Source organism: Marmota marmota, unplaced genomic scaffold, assembly GCF_001458135.2.
Source record: "Marmota marmota marmota unplaced genomic scaffold, marMar, whole genome shotgun sequence".
In the NCBI taxonomy this organism is placed as follows: domain Eukaryota; kingdom Metazoa; phylum Chordata; class Mammalia; order Rodentia; family Sciuridae; genus Marmota; species Marmota marmota.
In genome coordinates this window covers 20,010,649-20,033,923 of record NW_026000016.1, presented here as the reverse complement: position 1 = coordinate 20,033,923, position 23,275 = coordinate 20,010,649, and the positions used below count along the sequence as shown (strand labels likewise).

The following is a 23,275-nucleotide window of genomic DNA, read 5'->3' as shown; positions in this document are numbered from 1 at the left end:
GCTGGAGCCGCTGGCCAGGTAAAGCAGGAGGGCTTTGTGGGTGGGAGTCCTGTAATTATAGAATAATTCAGTTTTTCCCTCAATGGGGGATGTAAAAAGACTCCATAAGCTTTTAGGCTCTTAAATGAGAAAGATTAATTAAAAAAAATAGATTAGAGAAAATGGCGGAGATTTGTTGAGTTCCTCTGTTGGGGTTCCCAGCATATGATACTCAGAATACTAGGTTCCATTGATGGCCACTTGATGAGGTTGACTGGAGCCCCACTTTCTAACCTTCTCCCTTGAAACTTGAGCACAAGCCCTAGGTCAGAAGAGTCTCCTTGATTCCAACATGCTTATTTAATATTTCTGATTCAGTCCAGATAAGTGATTGGGCCCTGAGTGGGAGATTTCCTTTCCCTCTTTTATCTTCTTTATTTCATGTTCCTTACTTCCATAAGTACCTGGCAGTCGGTCCCAGCTTGGCAATCACAGAAACAGGCAAGACCAGGAGACTGACCTGAATCATCTCCTCAAGTCGGCCACCATTGCTTCCACCTGGTGGATCTATGCTTTCACTTACAATCAAGGTCACATTTAAATTTTGGTCATGCCTCATTTGTTATTTAGACAAGTATCAAGTAGGTACCAACAACATTCTAGACACTGTATTGAGTAGCAGTGATATTGGGAGGCAGGAGGTAGCTCTGTTCTAGCTGTATAATCTTGGACAAGTAACTCCATTTCTCTGTGTCTCAGTTTCCCCATCTGGAATATGAGAATGACCATCATGGTACCTGTGTCCTGGATAGTTGACAGAATTCAATACCAATAAAACCTTTTGAATAGCTTCTGGTACACTGTAAGATAACAATGACTATGGACTGTTATCATTTTGGTCACATCAAGAAGTAACCCTTCCGTGGAGCTCAATTTTCTAAGTTAAGAAAAAACAGAAAATAAATACTGGATACTGTTACCTCCTTCTCCTTATGATTCAGCAAGTCTTTAAATTAGGAACCTCTATTCTATTGGAAAGATCAAGAAAAAAATTCCCCCTCTTCTTGATGCCTTTTTAGTTATCTCTTCTCACAGAAAAAATATATCTTACTGCTGAGGGTGGTAAATACAACCCCGAGCATGTACAGCCAAACTCATCTGTCTGTCTCTTACCGTCTACACCTCCACCTCCCTTCTCTACCACAGCCAGTGGGTTTGGGTGTGGCTGTTCTGCCAACCTAACTCTGCCCTTTCCCAAGTTCCTGGATTTGTTCATGGAGAGGCAGAAAGAAGCCTCTTATTCTGATAGGATTAAGAGAATGTGGGGTTTTAATTCCAGACACATTCTTATATCTATTGGATAGCTGGTTCAGAATCTAGAAAGAAAAGACGTTGATTAGTAAACCTCATAAATGACACTAAAGAAAAATAAACATGAAAAGCCAAAAGGGAAATGAAGATGTCTCCTGATCCAGTCCTCAGACTGTTATGTCACATTATCCAACAGGGACCAGCTGTGATAGAAAAAAAGACAAGCCATGGTGACTTGCTGCCCAGAGGTTCTGTTTGAGTTGGGGGCCTATTATTCTGCTCCCAATTCAGTGAAAGAATAGTGCTCCTGAGAACAAAAAGGATGACCTGTGTAGTTTGCCTGTTGAACCAGGGGTTCAACAACCCACGCCTGAAACCACTGGTGGTCATGTGACCCCAGTGGATTCCCAAATGGTGCCATTGCTCCAGGACTGACTTGTAGAGAATGAGCCAGGCAGTTAATTTACTGACAATTACTGCTTGGACTGTTATGAAAGTAATAACAATCTTTGGAAATTTCCATAATTAAATATGAAAATACCACTGGCCAGGGAAGCAAACAGCTATGAGGTGACAATAAAAGAAAGTGAGAATGCTAAAAATTTCATTAAAAATGGGACTTCTGTGTCCCAGTGACATTCTGAGCTCATTCTCTCTTCATCCTGTCATTAAAATATACAAAAATGAATGTTTTTGGAGCAGCAATGCTAAGAATTATCATTGCTGCAGTTGCCTGGCAACCTGAGGCTTTGGTTATTTTATTTCTAAACAGGGAATTCTACAAACTGATATCTAGAGTTTGTGCAAATAGTTCTAAATTGATATTCTCTCTGTAAATCAAAAAGAGATAATCTAACATTAATGTACATTTAAAGGAGGCTAAATATGCACGTGTGTGTGTCTGCCTCATACACGAAGATTCTTGCACAGAGTTTCTGCCCACCTCATGCTATCTTAACTAAGTTTGGAGAACGAGTATTTGTATTTTTCTGGTAAATATCAATTTAATTTCATGGTACATGTAAATAATCAAGTCCAGAGGGACAGGTCTTTGGAGCCAGGGGAACTGAAGGTTGTAGCTAATAGTAGCCTTGAGCCACTTTTCTCCAGCCTTTAGACCCTGAGTGGGTTTCCAGTTCTGAGGGTGCACAGCTGATCCCCAAAGCTAAATGGATACTAGGAGGAGGTGTTTCTCCATGGCAAGGCAGAGGACCACCTGCATGCTTCAGAGAGGGGCATCCTGCAAAGTCCTTGGGAATTTTAGGCTTGCTGCTGCAGGTGTATACTGTCTCGTGCTGAAGAGCCATTAACATTTTGAAAAAGCTGCCTTTGTGATAAAATGTCATTTCCTTGGAGTAACTGTCTTGAATCTACAGTTTCTAGTGCTACCTGCTGGTTTGAGTGAATTGCTGCGCTATGGAAGCTGCTGTGTTCTTACACACGACCTGGTTCCTGACCCCTCACTAAAGCCTTTGGAGGAAAAGTGTTCCCATTACAGAGCTGTGCAAGGACATCCTTATTGCTCTGGTGGGATCGAGGTTTCTGCTGCAGGTAGTGTTTGCTTACAGTCTGAAGCTCATGACAATAGACTGCCTTAGGCTCCACGTGCTTTCTCGAAGTTATTGGACCACGGAGAGAAGGAGGTGAAGTCAGCACAGCTGCCTGGGCCCAAAGCACACCTGTGACTGATCTAAACAAACAAGGATTAGGACTCTGGTCTGCACCACAGACCAAACCCATAAAAGAGGGGAACTGAGCATCACTTACATCACGGGATGGTTATGCAGTACCATTTTGTAAGTTGTCTGGGAAGAGCATGTCCCACAGACACAACATGAGAGGGTCACAGAGTCATTTTCCATGATGTCTTATTAAATGGGAGCCAAAATATTATCAAATATCTGTTGTTTAGAATCAAGAGTGTGAGCATCCTGTTGGTAAATAAGCAAACAGATTTGAAATCAGTTAAGGCTCAGACACACCCAGACATAAATTCCTTAAGTAACAAAGTCCTTATGTTGTCTTTTGGGAAAAGCTCTCAGAATTCACTCAAGGACCGTTTGAAATAGGCTTTTCAAGAACAGACATGAAAAGAAGCAGCCAGCTCATAGGGTCAATGGCCTCTGGATATCACAAGTGCAAAGACCCCTCAATAGAGCATAACTCCCCTGAGACATGTGACCTGTGACAAGGCACAATGACCATCCACCCTATGCAAAACAAAATAAAACCTAAAACTGGGCTGCAGGTCTATCTCAGTAGCTCAGTGATAGAGCGCTTGCCTAGCCTATGTGAGGGTCTGGGATCATCACCGGCACTGCAGTGAAAAAGAAAAAACACCTAAAACTTCTCCCTCTCATCATTCAACCAACAAGCAGCTTCTCCCCTCTTCCTTCCCATGAACTCCCCTGCTACCAACCATCAACAGATGGGAAAAGCTTTCTTTTTTAATTTCCTGTCCACTTGACAGTTAACCTTCAATAAAAAGTTTTTCCTTTTTTTAAAAATCAGGTGCCAGAGAATTGGCTTCTGTGTGAGCTGGGCATCAGCCCCCTGCTCAGTATCAGATTATGAGACCTACTAAAGCAATTGTTTTTCCCAATGGAGTAAATAGGGCCTGAAGTGTCATGATGTGAAGGATATGCTTCCTAAGGGTTTATACCCTTCATAAAACAACATCTAAAAAGGACCAGAAATTCTATTTTGAGAGAATTAAGTTGTGTGAGCCTTCAGAAGAACTGGGACATAGTACTAATTTGTTTTTATTTTTATGTGGTACCGGGGATAGAACCCAGTGCCTCACGCATGCTAGGCAATCGCTGCACCGCTGAGCCACAACCCCGGCCCCATAACAGCATTTTTGCTAAAGCCAAGTTCACCCTGACACATTCCTGCAGTGGCCCTTCTGGGGACCAAACCTAATGGTGTGGACCTAGGACCCTGGTCTATGGCATAAGAATTCATGTCAATGCCCATATTTTTTTATTTTATTTTTTTAATCCATCAAATGGGAAGACTCCTGGCACCTTGTTGCCCAAGAAGTGGTAAGGAATAGCAAACAACAGTAATGAATGAGCCTGAAGGAAATTTGCAAATGTGCTGTCAAAATGCTCAGGACAAGGACAGATTTTCCTGGTCATGAGGTTTCCCCAAAGTTAGAGAGTAATTTGTGCAGCCTGTCAGTGCAGAACTGACTAGGGGGTTGGAGTCTTTGGTGGTCTCCCTGACTTCCCTGCATGCCTTTCTGAATGGTGTCACCATTTAGGATTGATTTATGGCTTTGGGATTGGCCAGCAAGCCCGTGCTGTGTAATGGCTGAGGTTGGGAGCCTGTTCCACGCCTGCATCTGTCATTTGCAAAGGCAATATCATTTGCAAAGTCAGAACCATTCAGGGCACATCCAGGGTGCCTGTGGGAGCACCAGGATGGGTAGTGAATCCAAACTCACTTTCCGGCTTGCTCACATGACAAATCGTCTGGTACAGTGATGAAGAGAAATGAAGACAGGCTATATCCCCTCTGTGCACATTCCAGTTAATTTCCCAGAAGCAAGCGCTAGTAATGCAGGTTCCAAGCATAGAGTTGTCTAGGGTGACAAATGAAGAAGCAGTGGGATTTTTGTGTTTTGGTCAGGTGGGGGAGGGTAAAAGATATGAGTTTGATTTTCTGCACCCCCCCAGCAAGTGAGCAGAACAAGAAGAAACTATATGGGTAAGAAACTTCCCCTTTCGAAGGAACCAATGCAAAGACTAAGTTTGACACCCTGAAAGGTGTTTAGTATGCTAACAAAATGCTGCATAATGTGGCTTCAGAGCACTGATGGAATTGATAAAAGAAATCTGGGCCATCCTGCTGTGCTGGATACCCCTGCTGTGCAGAGCAAGGCAGCTAATATATTATAGAGCTTGATGAAAAGGGGGAGTAGGTCAGCCACGTGGGCTCAGAGCTGCCAAGGTCTCTGAAACTGTGAAAAGTGATGCAGTTTGATCCTGCCACCAACTGGCTGGGTGATTTGAGTAAATCTTTGTCTTATCTTTCTGTGCCCTGAAAGAGGATAGTTTCTAGTTGATTAATCACTTTGCAAATACAATGTGCAGACACCAAATATTGAATAAATGCTATCGCTGAGAATCTGAGAAAATGTTATGGCAAAGATCTTTCAAAGCTTATAAATAACAATGGACTGAAAGGACCTAGGGAGAGTATTAAGGACCAAGGGAGGGTAGTAAGGACCGAGAAATGAAAGAACAAATGTACTAGCTAATGGGTGTTTTGGGAAAGACATTGCTGGCTGGCTTGTGAGGTTGCCATGCTACCATAACTCATCATCAATGGGCTTCTCAACAAGCTCTTGGTGATGTAAGTTAGGTAGAGAAAGGACGGCTGATAGAAGTGTGTGAGCATGGAGACCAATGATTCCACCAGTTGTCCTGATGCCAGGAGATAACTCCATCACTGGGTCTCCTGCAGACACAGCATTTATGTTAAGTCTATGCTTCACATACACATAGAAACACTATGATCATTACTCTGGATGCCAGAACAAAAGGAAGGGAACTCCTGGAATTGAGCTGACAGATGTCTGCAGGGAGTGGGGAGTGGGGTGGTTTCATACTCCTCCTTCTAAGAGGGCAGGTGGCTGGTTGTTAAGGCTAGCTGATGTTAAAAATGTGTTTAATTTAACAAGAGACTTTAAACTAGTAATAAAATAAGTCTTAATGTTTCCCTATTTGTTTATAGTAAAACCTAACTCTAACCATAAGGAAGTTACTTTATCTAAATTAAAAATAATTTCATGAGTATATTCATTCATCCCTCCCACCATCAATTCAACAAGTATTTATTGAAATCATAAAGGCATGTCTCTCTTTAGAAACTATGTGAGCGATACAAAATACATAATCAGTGACCTCATAAGGTGGTATCTTGAATTTCATCTCCACTATGATCTATTGTTATTATATTTGCGGACATGATTTTCATTTTATAGAAACCAACAAGGACCTCCTTAATTACCTTCTAAGTTCTCTAGACTTGGCATTCCTCTCCAGATCTTCCTTCCTTCCTTCCATTTTTTTTTTTTTGAACTCACAAATTGAGTTTGTTTAATAGCAGAAATGACAGAAATGAAACTTTATAAAACTTAACTTGATTTTTTTTTTTAATGACTCGGGAAAACTAAGCCTTACAATGGCTTGGGAAAACTATTTCTGGGTTCATCAAGTAGGATTCCAAATTTTAAGAATTGTGATAGACCAGAATATAATTACCATTTAAGCTTCTACAAGGTCTATTTAGTAATGGTCCTCCCAGTGGAGAATAAAATCACAGTGTTTTTAGTGGGTCTTATATCCACTTAGGACAGAGGGAAGGAGAACTCAAGGACTCAGCCTGAATCTCAGTTACTACAGAACAAGCTGCTTGATTTATCTTTTTTCCTCCTATACAATAACTTGAATTTTGTAGAATTTTTATAGATTAAAAATTGATTCCATATATTTTTACTTATGGCAACTCTCTAAAGTAGGTATTATTTCCATTTAAATAGATAAGGATAGCCTTATTATTATGATTATTATTATTATTGGTTATTTACCATAGTTTCTAAATTCTACCAAAAAACTTTCATATACTAATCTTATATCATTCTGAGTCTTATATTCCTGTGATATAGACAAGATATACAGCTATAACCCTCATTTAATCATTACAAAAGGTTCTTATAACTAGTAAGAGGCACAGATGGGCATTGTCAGAGGCCTGGACAGCCAGTGGAGCATCTATCACCCCACCACATTGTTCAGTGGCAAAGGTGAGGTGGGTGATGGTGGTGAGGGGGGTTGAGCTGGGTCATTTATGAACATAGATGACATGGAAAGTCCATGGCTATGCCAGACATAGGAGTGGCTCTAATTTCATCATCTTGGAGCAATAGCAGAAAGAGAGGAAGAAAATGATATGTGGAACAAACATTTGCAAGTAATAGTGCTGCGTAAATCCCCAAACCTTACAAAGTTTGCTAGGTAGGGAGCCAGATAATATATAAAATTCCTATAGTATCCATACAATAATGGTGGGGGAGGCATACTTATATAAAAAAAATTATTTGTTTATCTGGAATCCAAATGTAACTGGATATCTGTATTTTTATTGGTTTAATCTGTTAGTCTTAAAGAAAAGATAAGCCAATCTTCAGCCAGTTGCTCACATCACTATTAAATATACACATCAACACAATGGTGACAACAATCCACAAATAGTCATTGTAACGGGAGACCTCCACTGAGATAATGTCCTATTTTCTCTGAGTAGCCTAAAGTTAGTTTTAAGTATTTCTAAAACTCTCCAATTTGGAAGATGATACATTATACAATGGTCAGCTAATGCTGATCTATGGCTCTGAACTAGTAATTTGGTCCAGACTGTCCCTCTGTGCCACACTTCTCCCTAGATGGCACTCGACTAAGTGTCCCACACCCGGCTCTGGTACCATGTTTACCACACTTATTATTCAAATAGAAGAATCACTTACTTGTATGGGATGTGTTTGCTGCCATTGACGAGAGCGAGGATGACATTGCCCAGTGCAGACAATGAGAGGCATAGCCCTGAACCTCCTTCTCGATTTTTGCTAAGAGCTTTCACACAGCTGCCAAGATCAATGAGATGCAGGCGACTACGACCTCCAGACACTATTGTGGGAGAGAAGCAAAAAGAAGAGAGAATAAGTGAGTTACAGCAAACACTTCTTCATGCAGTTCTTTGGGAAATCTGAGAAGAAAAGGGGAAAGAAAAGGTTGACATTCATGATCTAGTGGAAATCCCAACAAAATTATACTGGATTACAAATAGCACAGGTCCTCTTAAATTCTGTCTACTTCAATCACTGACCTTCCAAAACCTGATATTCATACTATAAACAAATGAATAATTCTAGCAGGTTGGATTGGATGAGGTTTTAGAAAAAGAAAATGTCTAATTAAAGGAGAAAAAAGGTTTATACCTCAATGTCCTCTGGATAGCAGAATTCTGAAACCCATCATGTTAAAATCTTATTGGCCCACAAGTGATTGTCTACGTTAGTCAATCATTGTAGAGATCCCAACCCAAAGTTCAGCCATGAATCATGTTGATAACCCAAGTAAAATCCAGAAGAAGTAAGAATTAGGTATAGAGAGAGTGAAGACCCAAATATTTGCTGAGCATCTGCCAATTGCCAGGTACTACACAAACCACAGTCTCATTCAGTTTTAATGGTAAAATTATAAATAAAATACTATTATCCTTTTCTATAGATGACAACATAAAACTCAGAAAAATTGGAAAATTTGCCCATGAGTATTTCTGCTTCTGGCTTAGAAGAAATAACAAGGACCAGATTGGTTCTCTTATTTGAAACAACCAAAAAATGAACAAAATGTATAAAAGAATTGTTTGTAAGACATTAGACATCAAGCAGCAAAGAACAATGGTCCCTGAGAAATGGGGAGCTAAGCAAGGCAAATACTACCTATATCTCAGCATATTGCTTTGAGAGAGTTTCCAGGCATGGCTCAGGGAGAGGGGACTCAGGTGGAACCTGGTGGACTCCCTGAGTTGAGGAGAGAGGGGAGGCCAAGGCAATAGTTTACTGGACAGTTGGAAAGGAGAGAACTCTAGAGACTTAGCGAAGGTCCCTTGTGTATTCAACTGAGTACTGATCAGCAAATGCATATGAGGAAAGTACCCACAGCCAGGGAACTGACCATCTGAAGAGAATAGAGGTTATAGTGCACAAGGCTGCAAAAACTGTTTTTCTCCCACCAGCCAGCCTGGTAAACCTCAATATTCAAAGGATTTAGGTAGAGTACTCAGAAGGGTCTTGCTTCAGTAATGAGGGACATTTAGTGCTAGATTGAGCACAGACCTGATTCCATCTAACAAATATTAAAAGCAAAACCATTAAGGATCAAACTCTTTCCAAGTAATCAACTACATCCTCAAATAGAGCTTAAGAATATTTACAAGGTTCAAAAATATCTAGCAGCCAACAAGGTAAATCCAAATGCCTGACACCTAATAAAAAAAAATAACTAGGCATACAAGGAAGCAGGGAAATGAGATTTATAATGAAGGGATAATTGAAACCAACCCAGAATGAGCATAGGTGTTAGAATTGACAGAGAGAGCTATTAAAACAGTCATTAAAACTTATTTCAAATGTTCAAAAAGTTAAGCAGAGACATAGGATATGTATTTTTAAAAAGACAAAATGAACCCCTAGAGATGAACACTGTAATGTGTGAGATGAAAAACATACGGGATAGAATAGCAGATTACACATTGTAAAAGGAAAGATGAGTAAATTTGAAGATTTAGCAATATAAATTCTTCAAAAGGAAATACACAGAGAGAATTTAAAAGTTAAAAACAAACAAAAAACAGGTAGACAAGAAAAAGAGCTGTAGTATTTCAAGTATCCAAATATATGTAACTAGAATTCCTGAGGGAGACAGAGTATGTTACAGATGAAATACTTAAAGAAATAATGGCTAAAACTTCCCTAAATTTGCTTAAAACCATAAACCCACAGATCTGAGAATCTCAATCAGCTCCAAGCACAAGAAACATGAAGAAAACTACAGAAAGGCACATCATAATCACACTGCTCAAAACCAATGATCAAGAGAAAAACTGTAAAAACAGCCCGAGGAACAAAAATATATTATATACAAAGGAACAATGATAAGTATGATGGCACATTTCTCACTGGAAATAATACAAGTGAGAGGATGGTGCAGCAATATTTTTAAAGGACTACAAATTGTCAAACTCAAAGTATTCACCAATAAAAAGGATCACTTCAAAACAAAAGGAAAATAAAGACATTTCCAGACTTTAAAAAGCTAATAGAATTCACCAAAGGCATACCCACAAAAGATAAACAAAGGAACGAAAAGCTTTGGGAATAAGCACATGGTTAAATACATGTTTTTATTATTATTAAATCTCTTTACAAGATAATTATTGGGCTGGAGATATAGCTCAGTTAGTAGAGTGCTTGCCTCCCATGCTCAAGGCCCTGGGTTCAATCCCCAGCAACACACACACACACACACACACACACGATAATTATTAAAAGAAAATAACAATGTAACATATGGGTTACATCAAAGGATATTAGGTAGAGTACTCAGAAGGGTCTTGCTTCAGTAATGGGAGACACTTAGTAGTACTGGATTGAGCACAGACCTGGTTCCATTTAACAAACATTAAAAGCAAGACCATTAAGGATCAAACTACTTCCAAATAATCAATGTCCTCAAACAGAGCTTAAGGATATTTACAGGGTTCAAAAATATCTAGCAGCCACCAAGATAAATCCAAATATTTTACAGATGAGGTGTGTCCCCCAAAAGTTCATGTGTGAGACAATGCAAGATCCAGTAGGTAAAGTGATTGGATTATGAGAGGCCCAACCTAATCTGTGATGAATACGTGGAGATGAGTTAACTGAGCAGTAATTATAGACAGGTAGGATGTGGTTGGAGGAAGTAGTTCTCTGGGGGTGTTCCTTTGGGGCTTATATTTATTTTGTCCTGGTGAGCAGGGCTCTCTCTTCTTCCTGGCTATCATGTCCTAAGCTGCTTTTCTCCTCCATGCCCTTCTGCCATGAAGTTCTGCCTCACTTTGGGCCCTGAGCTATGGAGTTGATTCACCATGGACTGAACCTCTGAAACCATGAGCCAAAATAAACTTTTCCTCCTCTATACTGTTCTTAAGAGATCTTTGGGTCACAGCAATGAAAAAACTGACTAAAACAATATATGTAAAGTTAAAAATTTTTGACAACAATAGAACAAAGATCTAAGTGGAGAAATGGAAGTATACTAATGTAAGGTTCTTATTCTATATACCAAGTGGTCTAACATCACTGGAGAATAGATGGCAGCAACTTAACAATAACACTGCAAACCCTAAATAGCACTAAAACCAAAGAGTTACAGCTAATAAACCAAAAAGAGACATACAGCAAAATCACTAAAAGTGTTTAATAAATCAAGAGGTGGCAGATAAAAAGAAAAGAACAAAGAACAAATGAGACAAATGGAAAGCATAGAAAAGCAGTACTTTGCATAAAACCTTATCAATAATCACATTAAGTATAAATAGTCTGCATACTCTTATTAAAAGGGAGAAACTGTCAGACAAATAAAAATGTGTGATTTTATTATATGCTTCCTATAAAGAAATGCACTTCAAATATAAATAAGCAGTAGATTAAATTGCATAAGTAAAGGAAAAGCAAACATTAACCATAAGAGAGTTGGAGTGGATACACCAGTATCAAACAAAGGAGACTGAAGACAAAAAAAAAAATGTTCTGTGAGGCAAAGAGGAACATTTCATAATGACAAAGAGGGCAAGCAAGAGGCCAGGACACAAACTGTTTATGTACCTAAGAGCAGATGTTCAAATATATGAATGTCTTCCTGATAGAACCATAGGAAGAAATAGATAATTAGAGTTGGAGAATTCAAATACCCATTTCTCAATAACTGATATAACTAGTAGACTGAAAACTATTCAAGATATAGATTTGAACAACTTGTCCTTTATGTAACACTCAACAGCAGAATACACATTCTTCTAAAGGGCACATAAAACATTTCCCAATATCTACCATATTCTGGTCCATAAAACAGATCTAAATAAATTTTAAAGGATTCACATTACTCAGTGTGTTCTGTGACACAATGGAACTACATGAGCAGTGACTGTAGAAAGGTAACTGGAAAATCCCCCAATATTTTGAAACTCTACAACTCAGCCAAATAACTGATGGCCAAAGAAGACAACAAAATGGAACTTAAAAAGTGTTTTGAGGTGAATAAAATGAAGATGCAATATGTCTAAATTTGTTAGCTTCCCCTAAAGATGGACTTAGGGAAAAAGTTATAGCATTATATACCTATATGAAACATAACAGGAGGTCTCAAATCAATGATTTCAACTTCCACCTCAAGAAGTTAGAAAAAGATGAGCAAATTAAAGAAAAAATAAATAGCAGAAAAGACATAATTAACAAAAAGGCAGAAATCAATGAAATAGAAAACCAATAATTAATGGAGAAAAATCACTGAAACCGAAAGCTGGTTCTTTAAGAACAATGAAATTGATGAATCTCTACCTAGCACAACTGATGTGGAAAGAAGACCTGAACTGTCAGTGCAGGAATGAGGGAGATGGGCTCATCTATAGTTTCTATGGGTATCAGAAGGATAAGAAAGAAACAGTACTCATTCAATTAGACAACTTGGAAGAATGGGCAAATTTCTTGAAAGATAAAAAATACCAAAGAATATTAGAAAATATAAATAAATAGCCCTGTATCCATTAATGAAATAGAATCTATAGTTAACAACCAGTCCACAAATGGAAACTTTTAGGACCAGATGGATAAACTGGTGAATTCTACTAAACATTTAAAGAAGAAATAATACCAATTCTACTCAAACTCTTCCTGAAAATGAAATAGGAGGGAATACTTCCAAAGGTATACTATGGGACAAAGATTCTCCTGACACCAAAAACCTACACATACATACATACATACATACATACACACACACACACACACACATATAAAACTGTAGACCAAGATCTAGAGAAGTTTCTAGAGAATCATATTTTAAAAGTTGTATTTAGCAACATATAAAAAAGATTTTACACTATGAGAAATTGGGGTTTATCCCACAAATGTAAAGTTGGTTACTAAGTAAAATTAACCTATCATTATAACTTACCATATTAACAAACTAGAGGGGAAAAAATATGTGATAGAGAATCACATATTTTTCCCCTCTAGTTTGTTAATTACATACAAAAAAAAGCATTTACTAAAATCCAATGTCCATTCGTGAGAAAATTTCTTAGCAATATATAAATAGAAGACAACATCTTCAGTCTGATAAAAACCCTACAGCTAACATCATGCTTAATGGTAAAAGACTAAATGTTTTCCCTTTAATCAGGAGCAAGACAAGGATATCTATTCGTACCATTATTATTCAGCATTATACTGGAAGCCCTAGCTTATATAACAAGCCAAGAAAAAGAAAGAAAAAGATCCAGACTTGAAGAAGCCTAATGTCTGTATTGGCAGAAAAAGATACTAGATCTAATACATAAATTTAATAAGGTTGCAGGATAGAAGATGAAGAGACAGAAGTCCGTTATAAATTTATGTAATAATAATGAACTGCTAGAAATTGAAATTTAAAAAATACCATTTGCAATACCCTTAAATATGAAAAAGAAACGAATCTGATAAAAAATAAGACCTGTACATTAAAACATTCTCAAGAGAAATTAACAAAGACCTAAAAAACTAAAGAGAGATATTGTGCTCACAGGTCAGAAGACTCAATATTATTTAGAAATCAATTTCTCCAAACTGATCTAGAGAGTCAGCACAATCCTAATCAGGATCCCAGCAGGCTTTTGGGTTAGAAAATGCTTTTATAAAATCCATTTATAAGAGATTTTCAAATTTACATGGATATTCAAGAAACCGAGAATAGCCAAAATAACTTTAGAAAATACTAACAAAGTTGAGAAACTAGCACTACTTTGAGACTTATTATAAACCTACCTACCATAGTTAAAATTAGTGTGGTATTGATGTAAGATAGACAAATAGGTAAATGAAACAGAACAGAAAGTCCAGAGAGAGACAAAAATGTAGAGAAATAATTCTTTTAAAAAAATACTTATTTTTTAGTTATAGGTGGACACAATATCTTTATTTTATATTTATGTGGTACTGAGGATAAAACTCAGTGCCTCATGCATGCAAGGCGAGTGCTCTACCTGAGCCACACCACAGCCCTGAGAAATAATTTTTGACAAAGGTAATTTAGTAGAGAAAAGACAGTTTTTAAGGCCAATGGTACTAGAATAATTACATATTCAAATGCAAAAGTATGCACAAAAAACAAAAAAAAAAAAGATGAAAGCAACTTAAGTCCATATGTTGTGCAATATACAAAAATGAAAAATGGATCAAAGACTTAATATAAAACCTAAAATTTATTCTAGAAGATAGCATGATAGGAAATCTTTTTGATTAGGTTAGGCAAAGATTTCTTAGCTATATCACCAAAAAATAGTTCATAAAAGAGCATATACGTACATTGGACTTCATCAAAAATGAGTATTTTGGCTCTTGGAAAGATGCTGTGAATGAGAAGATAAACTACACACTGGAAGAAAATATTTGTAAAACTTATATCTGATAAAGGACTTGTATTCAGAATTTATAAGAAAAACAATTAAATTTAAGGAAGGGTGAAAGATGTGAATACACTTTACCAGAGGAGATGTAAGGATGCCAAACGGGCACATGGAAAGATGTTCAGCATTGTTGGTCATTAATTATATGCAACTTAAAATCACAATGAGATACTTTCATGTAAAGAGGCAAAAATTGTAAAGACTGACCATACCACACATTGGTAAGAATGTGGAGGAACTGGAACTCTCATGTGGGGATATAAAATGGTTCAACCACTTTGGGAACTATTCAGCAGTTTCTTAAAAAGTTATGCATACATTTATTATATGATTCAGCCTTTCCAGTTCTAGATATTTACTCCTTCTCCCCCAAAGAAATGTATATACAGACTATACATGAATGCTCACAGTTCTTTCATTTGTCCCAAGCTGAAAACAATGCAAATGCCTATCGACAGGTGAATGAGCAGGCAAACTATGGTGCATTTAGACAATGGACCACTCTTCAGAAATACAAATAAGTACACTATTGGTAGGGGCAATAAAATGACTGAATCTCAAAAATAATTGCACTAAGTGAAAAAAGCCACACAAAAGAATACAGAGTTTCAATATGATTGTATTTATATACAATTCTAGAAAATTAAAACTAATGTATAAAAACAAAGCAGATCAGCAGCTGCCTGGGGATGGAGAAGAGGAAGAAGAGTTGAGGGAAGGATTACAGGGTGTTGCAGAAATGTTTGGGGTGATAGGTATGTTCATGGCAATGGTTTCATGGGCATACACATATGATTATCAAATTGTACAAGTTAAATATCTGCAGTTTATTATACCTCAAGTATATCTGATTAATGCTTAATGGGCATGCTCATGCAGCCAGTGGTAGAGCTGCTTTCAAACAAGGTTCTACCTGTGCTCTTTATTCTAACCCTGCATATGACCCAGCTCCTTGGCCATTTCCTTTCCTCCCCCTTGCTCCCAGGCCCCTGGATGCCTACCTTTCCAGGTGGCCCAGCTCACATCATCTTATCTGTTGCTTCTGAACAGAAGGTACAAGTGGAAACTTCCCAAAGCTGTTGTGGAGGCCAGGTAATTAGGGGCAAGAAGGAGGAAAGGAAATGGCCAAGGAGCTGGGTTATGAAAGATGCTGGAAGAGAAGCTCAGGCAGGAGTGGGACATGGGTGCGTCTGGGTCTTGGTGGCTACATCTACAGGACATGTGGGCAGCACCTCTGCAGTGTCTGGGTTCCTGCACATCTGCAAGAAGAACCCAAATGACAGCACTGATGCAGGAGAGCATGACACTGCTCATGCTGCAGAACAAGAACACTAGGGAACCAGGTCTAACCCTAACCTCCTCCATCCCACCCCTCCCTCACCTTCCACATTAGTACTGGGATAAAAGGTGATGAATATGTGTGTGGAGGGCATAGCTTTGCCACTCAGGCTCACAGCCACTCTGGTACATTTATGGCAAAGAACTTTTTACAATAGAGAAGTTAATTTTGTTCATCTTCAACTATACCCAGGGCAACCCTTTAAAAAGGAAAGATATGTTACTTCTCTTTTATCCCATTTCATATCATGCAAGATTGGGTCATGGCAGTGTGCTAGGGAAATAGTTTTCTTTTAAAAGCAAAATGCCATCTGTTTTGCAGCCTAATTATATAGACAGGAGAAGCTCAGATATCCCTCACATGCCTCAGATTAAAGGGCAAAGACGGAGACCAATTTGGTCTTTCAGACTCTAATAGTCCATTTGATGTAATGGAATGAAACGCATAATGTGCATGTAGTAAAATAGAACACAGAGAACAAAAGGCACGGTTTAGAAGGTGCTGAAGAATATTATAAAATACCTATAATTATACCTGCATGACTCAAAACAAAAGTCACATTAACACAATGGAAAATCTACCTGCTGGAGTTCTGGTAGTCACAGCATTCCAAATTTCACACATGGAGCTTGACCTGGACTGGGGAAAGGTGAGTGACACAGGCCATTTGCTGTCATCAAGAATTTATATCACTGCAAGTGGCTGGGGAAAAAGTAGTTCTACACAAGTGAATGAAATAGGTGATAATTAATAGCAGGTGAGAAGCAGGTTCCTCATCCAGATTTGTGGTCAAGGTCATAGGGTTAAAGGAACAAAACTCAGTCTGCCTTGAATAATCTGTTATTTATATTTTAAGCCTAGACTTAGACCAACCAGATGACCCACATGCTTTATTTTTTCCACAGGAAGCAATATACTAATTTTACCCACTCCTGAGAAGTGCTTTATGGAGAGCTGGTGGGTCCCAGGAAATGCTACATTCTCCTAATATCATTTAATCTCTACAATAACTTTGTAATGCAGGAATTAGCCCCATGATATAGATGAGAAAACTGAGGTTCACAGATGTTAAATAAGTCACCCTGAGATCCCACTGAAAACTAGTGCTGAGGCTAAGATGAAAATACAAAACTAACTACATAGCATGTAGAGCTGGGTTTTTTTTTTTAATTCTTTTTCCTTTCCTCCCTTCTTTCCTTCCTTAATTTTTCTTTTTTCCCCTTACTGGGGATTGAACCCAGGGGCACTTTACCACTGAGCCACATCCTCAGTCCTTAGTATTTTTTATTTTGAGACATGGTCTCACTACGTTGCTGAGGCTAGCCTCAGAACTTATGACCCTCCTGTCTTGGCCTCCCAAGTCACTGCAATTAAAGGTGCAATTACTGTCATGCCTGGCTGGAAAACTCTCTTAAACTCACCTTCCCTTAACAGAGTGATTTTAAATTTTGTAGCACAGTGGAATCACTTGGATCTTTTAAGAAATATTAATGGCTGGCTCCCCCTCCTAGGCTTTCTAATTTAATTGGACTGGAGAGCAGCACTGGCATTGGGGTTCCTTACAAGGTTCTCCAGGTGGTCATAATGTACTAGAGTTTGAGAACCACTGCCTTACCAGGCTGGCTGAGCTCTTCAATCACCTTGTAGGACACACTGCCTAACTTCTGAGGCATGCTGAAAGCTTGGAGCTACTGGGGATCGTTTGTCCAGCTTGTCTAAAAACTTGCTCCCCCCAAAATAAGCTGTCTACTTATCAGTAGGTCAACTATATTTCCTCCTAAACCTATTTTTGCCACTTGTATTTATTATAAATAAAAATGTAATAAAATACTATGTAAATTAAAAAATGGATTTGTAAATAGTCAATGTTTCTATAAAAACTAAATTCAGGATAGGAAAGGTAGCAGAATACAACAGTCACTAATATGCCATTATGTAAAAATGTGAGTGTGTAACCGATGTGATTCTGCAATTTGTATTTGGGGTAAAAATGGGAGTTCATAACCCACTTGAGTCAAATGTATGAAAGATGATATATCATGAGCTTTGTAATGTTTTGAACAACAAATAAAAAAAACTAAATTCAGTGCTTTGGAAAGATGTGATAAAAATGATTTTTTAACAAAATAGAGGTGAATTAGGTATGAGTGAGAAATTATAGAGAGGAAAAGTTCTAGACAATGGTCTACACCCAGTTCATTGCACAAATGTCTTTAAAGTTCTTGAATCTCTTTGAAGACATTTAAAGCCCAAACTAGAGTGCTCATAGGATTATGGTCATGAAAGTCAGAGCTTAATGTTGGACACTCATCTCAAAGAGAAAGTCATGGCCCTATGTCATTTGTGGATGGAAAAATACACATTGAAGTTACAAAGTTTCTTACATGAGACATTTTGTGTGTTTTCCCTCCAACTTTCTCAATGAACTGACCAACTCCCTATTTTGTGGCATAAGAGGCTTCTTACACCATCTGTTTACATGAAAGGTAATTAATAATCCTCTTTCCCTTTCTGAAGCAAGCTACACTAGACAACAGAGACACTTGGGTTTTAAAATTCAGCCCGCACCCCTCTGCACTCAACACCTGAGCAGGGAGCACTGAGGTGCCTACATAAGACCAGCATTGTGGGGACCAAAGATGAAGAACAGGGGCCTCTGTTCTCAGGGAGCATGGAGCTTAATGGGGCTCATCCCAGCACACGATTGATGAAGATGTAAGGCAGAGTCAGTAAAAGCATAATGCCCCCCAAACGGCTATGGAATTCAAAGGAGGAAGAGACTACACAGTGAGGAGCATCTGGAGACTTCATGAAGGAGACGGCTCAAGGAGGAAGTAGGGTAGAGACAAGTTTTATGGGTTTTTGTTGTTGTTGTTTCTTTCCTTTTCTTTCCTCGCTTCCTTCTTTGATGGTAGGAGAAATTTAAAATATAAGCATGAAAAGACAATTGCTAAGGTCCCAGTTGGGAAAGTCCCAGAAGAGTCCAGAGGGATGGGAGAAAGGCCCCAGGAGATGGGTGATACAGTGGAAAAGGAGTAGGGGAGGAACTGAGGAAAAGGGACCAGGAGATTTTGAAGAAAAGTTGAGAGAATATGCCAGGTTAACTATCCTCTCAGGAAGTAGGACATTGCTTATCTACTGAGAGTGATGGACAGGAACAGGGAGCTTAGAAGATTCAGAACTGCTCTGTGATGGGAAGGCCACGAGAGGGTACCATGAGGATTCCAGGCCGCGTGGTTCAGAACATTGTATCCTAGTGAAAGTTTTATAAAATTCTATTACGCAAATCTTAACATACAGAACTATCACCTCACTATTGACCAGGAGGGAGATGGCAGCCCTGCAGTGTAGGGATAGCCTTGTTGCCCAGGGCTATGCTGCTAGGGACAGCAGGCATCCAGCTCCGACCCTGTTGGAAGCCAGATTCTTTCCTAGACTCCTTTTCCCCATCTGAAGACCAAATAATGTCTTTAAAGTCATATCAAACACATAGCCCTGGAGAGGGCATGCTGATTCAAACCATTCCATGACACATAAAGAAAGAGAGGCTCGTTGTCAAAAGAAAACTGAGATGAAAGAAATGGTGTGATCAGACTTATAAATGGATAAGTGGAGATACAGACACACCCAAATTCACTTACACTCCTTTCTGTGTGCACATACAGCCAGCCCAGCCCACATTGGCCTCCTCAGAGCAATAGAATATAAAAATACATCAGATACCTAATGTCATTCTGGATGCTGGGCAGGAGTTGCTTGCAAGCTTAGCTTACTCATTAAAGTGATGCTTTTAAAGACCATCTTTATCAACACAATAGGTAAATTTGTGTTTCACTGACATATTACTCTGAAGCATTATAGTACTATCTTGCTTTAGATGCCTAACACCCATTAATAACAGGAGAGCTGTCTGATCATTAGGGGATCTCTTCCCCAATACTTGAATTCTATTATGGTTTGGGTATGAGGTGTCCCCCAAAAGCTCCCGTGTCAATGCAGGAATATTCAGAGATGAAATGATCAGATTATGAGAGTTGTAACCTACTCAGTTCATCCTAGTTTGAATGGACTGACTAGGTGGTAACTGTAGGTAGGTGAGACATGGCTGGAGGAGGTGGGTCACTGAGGAGGTGAGTCACCTGAAAGGGTTCATCTTCCTTGTGGATCCTCCCCCTTTCTCTCTCTCTGCTTCCTGAGACTGCCATGAACTGACAGCTTTCCTCCTCTGGGCCCTTCCCCATGATATGCTATCTCACCCTGGGCCCAAAGCAATGGAGTTTGCCATCTATGAACTGAGACCTCTGAAACCAAGAGCCTCAAACACACTTTCCCTCTTCTAAGTTGTTCTTGTCAGGTATTTTGGTCACAGCATTGAAAAGCTGACCAAAGCAAATTTCCAAGGAGGCTTTTAAGCCATTACAGATTTAGAAGGGCGGGACCTCTATGATGGGTAAAGAATCAGCCTTGGGGCTGGGGATGTGGCTCAAGTGGTAGCGCGCTCGCCTGGCATGCGTGCGGCCCGGGTTTGATCCTCAGCACCACATACAAACAAAGATGTTGTGTCCGCCGAAAACTAAAAAATAAATATTAAAAAATTCTCTCTCTCTCTCTCTCTCTAAAAAAAAACAACAACAATAAAAAAAGAATCAGCCTCACCAATGTTCCCCAAACCTTGTAAACCAGGCAGCTGTTTTGAGTCTAGCAGAATGCTATCTGCAAAACAGTGATACATCAACAAAGAATGTTCATTTGATCTTGACTGGAAATGTTTAAAACATTTGTCTCTCTACTTATATGTGTATAAGATTCAGGTACATATAATCACAGGGTGTCTTCTTTTCTTGCAGCACAGGTCTCTGATATTCTAACGGCCTGGTTAATAGCAGCAGCGAGCGAGCTCTGCTTCCTGCTTCCCTGCAGGGTGACTAATTAATAAACTTTCTCTTAATTGAGTTTTGCCTGCCAAGTCCACAGGGATTATTGCTTATATATAAGTAAACAAAATTTCCATTTTAAACAACACTTCAAATCTTTTCATTATATTTTAAATGTGCATATTTAATAAAGTTAAGCGAGCTGTGGGCTGAGAGGCTGTGGGTTTTGTGGCCCAGATCCCTTCCCTCTGGAGGAGCTGGGTGCTCTGGCAGGTAGGAGGTGTCCCCCAGATTCTTCTGAGGCATAACCCTCAGCAGCCTGGACTCTTGCCCCTTCTCTATTCTCCTCTATTGCAACATTAGAAAGTACCTAAAAGAGGTTTTTGGAAGCCATTAATGGTATTTGCCTTTTCCTTTAACCTGAATTTATTATTTAAAAGCAATTCTTTTCACAATTTAAAAATAGGAAGAAGATGAATTTCATGTTAAATATTTAATAAATGCCTAGGTTTGCTAGGTACCAATTTGGAGAGGCACTTTCCATTTAGGAAACTTCTTCCACCAAAGCTTTGTGGAAACTGAATTTCAGGACCTTACATTTGAGATATTTTAACTGTTTCATTGTTTCACAATATTTTTCCCTACTCTCAGATTCCAGATTGAAAGCAGAACAAAAAAATAAAAAAGTGAAAAACTAAAAACAGAGTCATCCCCCCATCCCCAGTTTGGTTTGCAACATAGAAGAGCGGGGGTTGTCCCATCCTCTAGGATTTTCTGCTCAGTGCATTTGGGAGCTATTGGCTCCCAAAGAGATTCAGATATTCTGTGAGCTACCCTTTGCTGAAAACACAAGAACCCACAGCAGGCTATTATTATTTTTATTATTTTTGACAGCTACTTTGAAGAAATAAACATTTTTCAGACTCTCACATTCACTCTGCTAAGACATTAACCAGAAAAAACAGTGAAGGCAGGATGTAAAGCCAGTTTCCAGATTGTTAGGAGAAACGTGCATTCAATTTTGTGGTGGATTTTCAAGGTCTAGATCTTCTTACCCTTCTCCTAATCCCTTGTTTCCTTCCTTACAAATGTTAAGTGCCCTGAAACTGAACTCATTTTTCCTGAAAGAGTCCCCCTCAGCATATTCTGCTCTGTCCCAGTCAAATCCTTCTCATCTTTCTGAGCTGTCAAGAGAAGTCTGGTCTTCTGCTAACAGCCCACCTTCTTGGGGTGCCCAACGCACTGCAAATCAGAGCCAATATCTCTGGACCCCTTGGGCAGCAATAGCTCAAGGTTGATTTTCAGAGCTATAAAGGGTAACCTGGGTTAGTGGAACTCCAGCCCTGGGTGAGGGTATTTTCATTTATTCCTGGGGATGGGTACAGAGGAAAAATCTCTAAACCAGTTAAAGAAGCAGACAGCAAGGAAGATAAGTGATCACCTGATTCATGCAGCAACACAGATGTATCTCAGGCACAAAAGGCCACGTTATGGGTCACATGATTCCATTCATATGCTATTATTGATAAAAACCAAACCACAAAGACGAAAGTCTGAGTCAGTGGTTGCCAGGAGACTGAGACAGGGGCAAGGAGCTGACTACAAAGAGAAAGAGGGAACTTGACATAGCATTCTTCTGTATTTTGGTACTGGTTGTGGTTACATATTTGCCAAAACTCAACTCAAGACACATAAAAAGGGTAAGTTTCACTAAATATAAATTATACCTCAGTAAATCTGAATTTTAAAAACAAGAGCCAAGGAGTAGGAATAGTGGCAGAACACGGACGGGTCAGTGGAGACACTGAGATGGGGGTAGAGGGGGCAATAGTGGCTCCTAAGAGCTATCTCCAGGACTACTGGTTTTCATGTCTTTCAGGCAACAAGGAGACCTGGGGAGAAATCAAGGACCCTCTCCACAGATCCCAGTTGGATACCTTAATTCCAGGTTTCATCTAGAATAGATGTGTTGATTGCCTCTGTTTTAGTCAATTGCATTTATAATTTCCAGGCTAGGATTATTTTCTGAATTTAAGAGGTTTCTTTTGTTTGTTTGCTTTTCTGGCATCCAGTGTCCTTGGGACAATCAATCAGGGAACACTAAGGGCCAGTTGCCTGGGTTTTGAAAACTCTACAGTGGTAGACAGATAAGGAAGCCACTGTCTGGCTGGGCCAAGCCTCCTGGCCCACAATTTGTTTTTGTTTGTTTGTTTTTAGGGGGGAGAGTACTGAAGATTTAACCCAGGAGTGCTTTTCCACTGAGCTACATCTCCAGTTCTTTTTATTTTTTAATTTTGAGACAGGGTCTCAGTAAGTTTCTTAAGGCCCTGCTAAATGGCTGAGGCTAGCTTTGAACTTGTGATCCTCTTGCCTCAGACTCCTCAGTCACTGGGATTACAAGAGTGTACCACCATGCCCAACTCACAACTTGTTTTAGGAAACCCAGTGAGGTCAAGGGACCACTTTGTCTGTGGTCCAAGATCTCCCACCTTCTTCC

The 23,275-nt window shown here is 39.1% G+C and overlaps 1 protein-coding gene across 2 annotated transcripts in view; it reads right to left on the bottom strand.

The window, feature by feature from the left end:
* The window catches only part of Kif26b (kinesin family member 26B), a 488,260-nt gene that overhangs the window by 66,733 nt on the left and 398,252 nt on the right, over nt 1–23,275 (bottom strand). For both annotated transcript variants that reach the window (XM_048809263.1, XM_015483559.2), the window contains one exon: nt 7,823–7,982. In XM_048809263.1, coding sequence (XP_048665220.1) covers nt 7,823–7,982 — 160 coding nt within the window. The remainder of the gene's footprint in view (nt 1–7,822; nt 7,983–23,275) is intronic.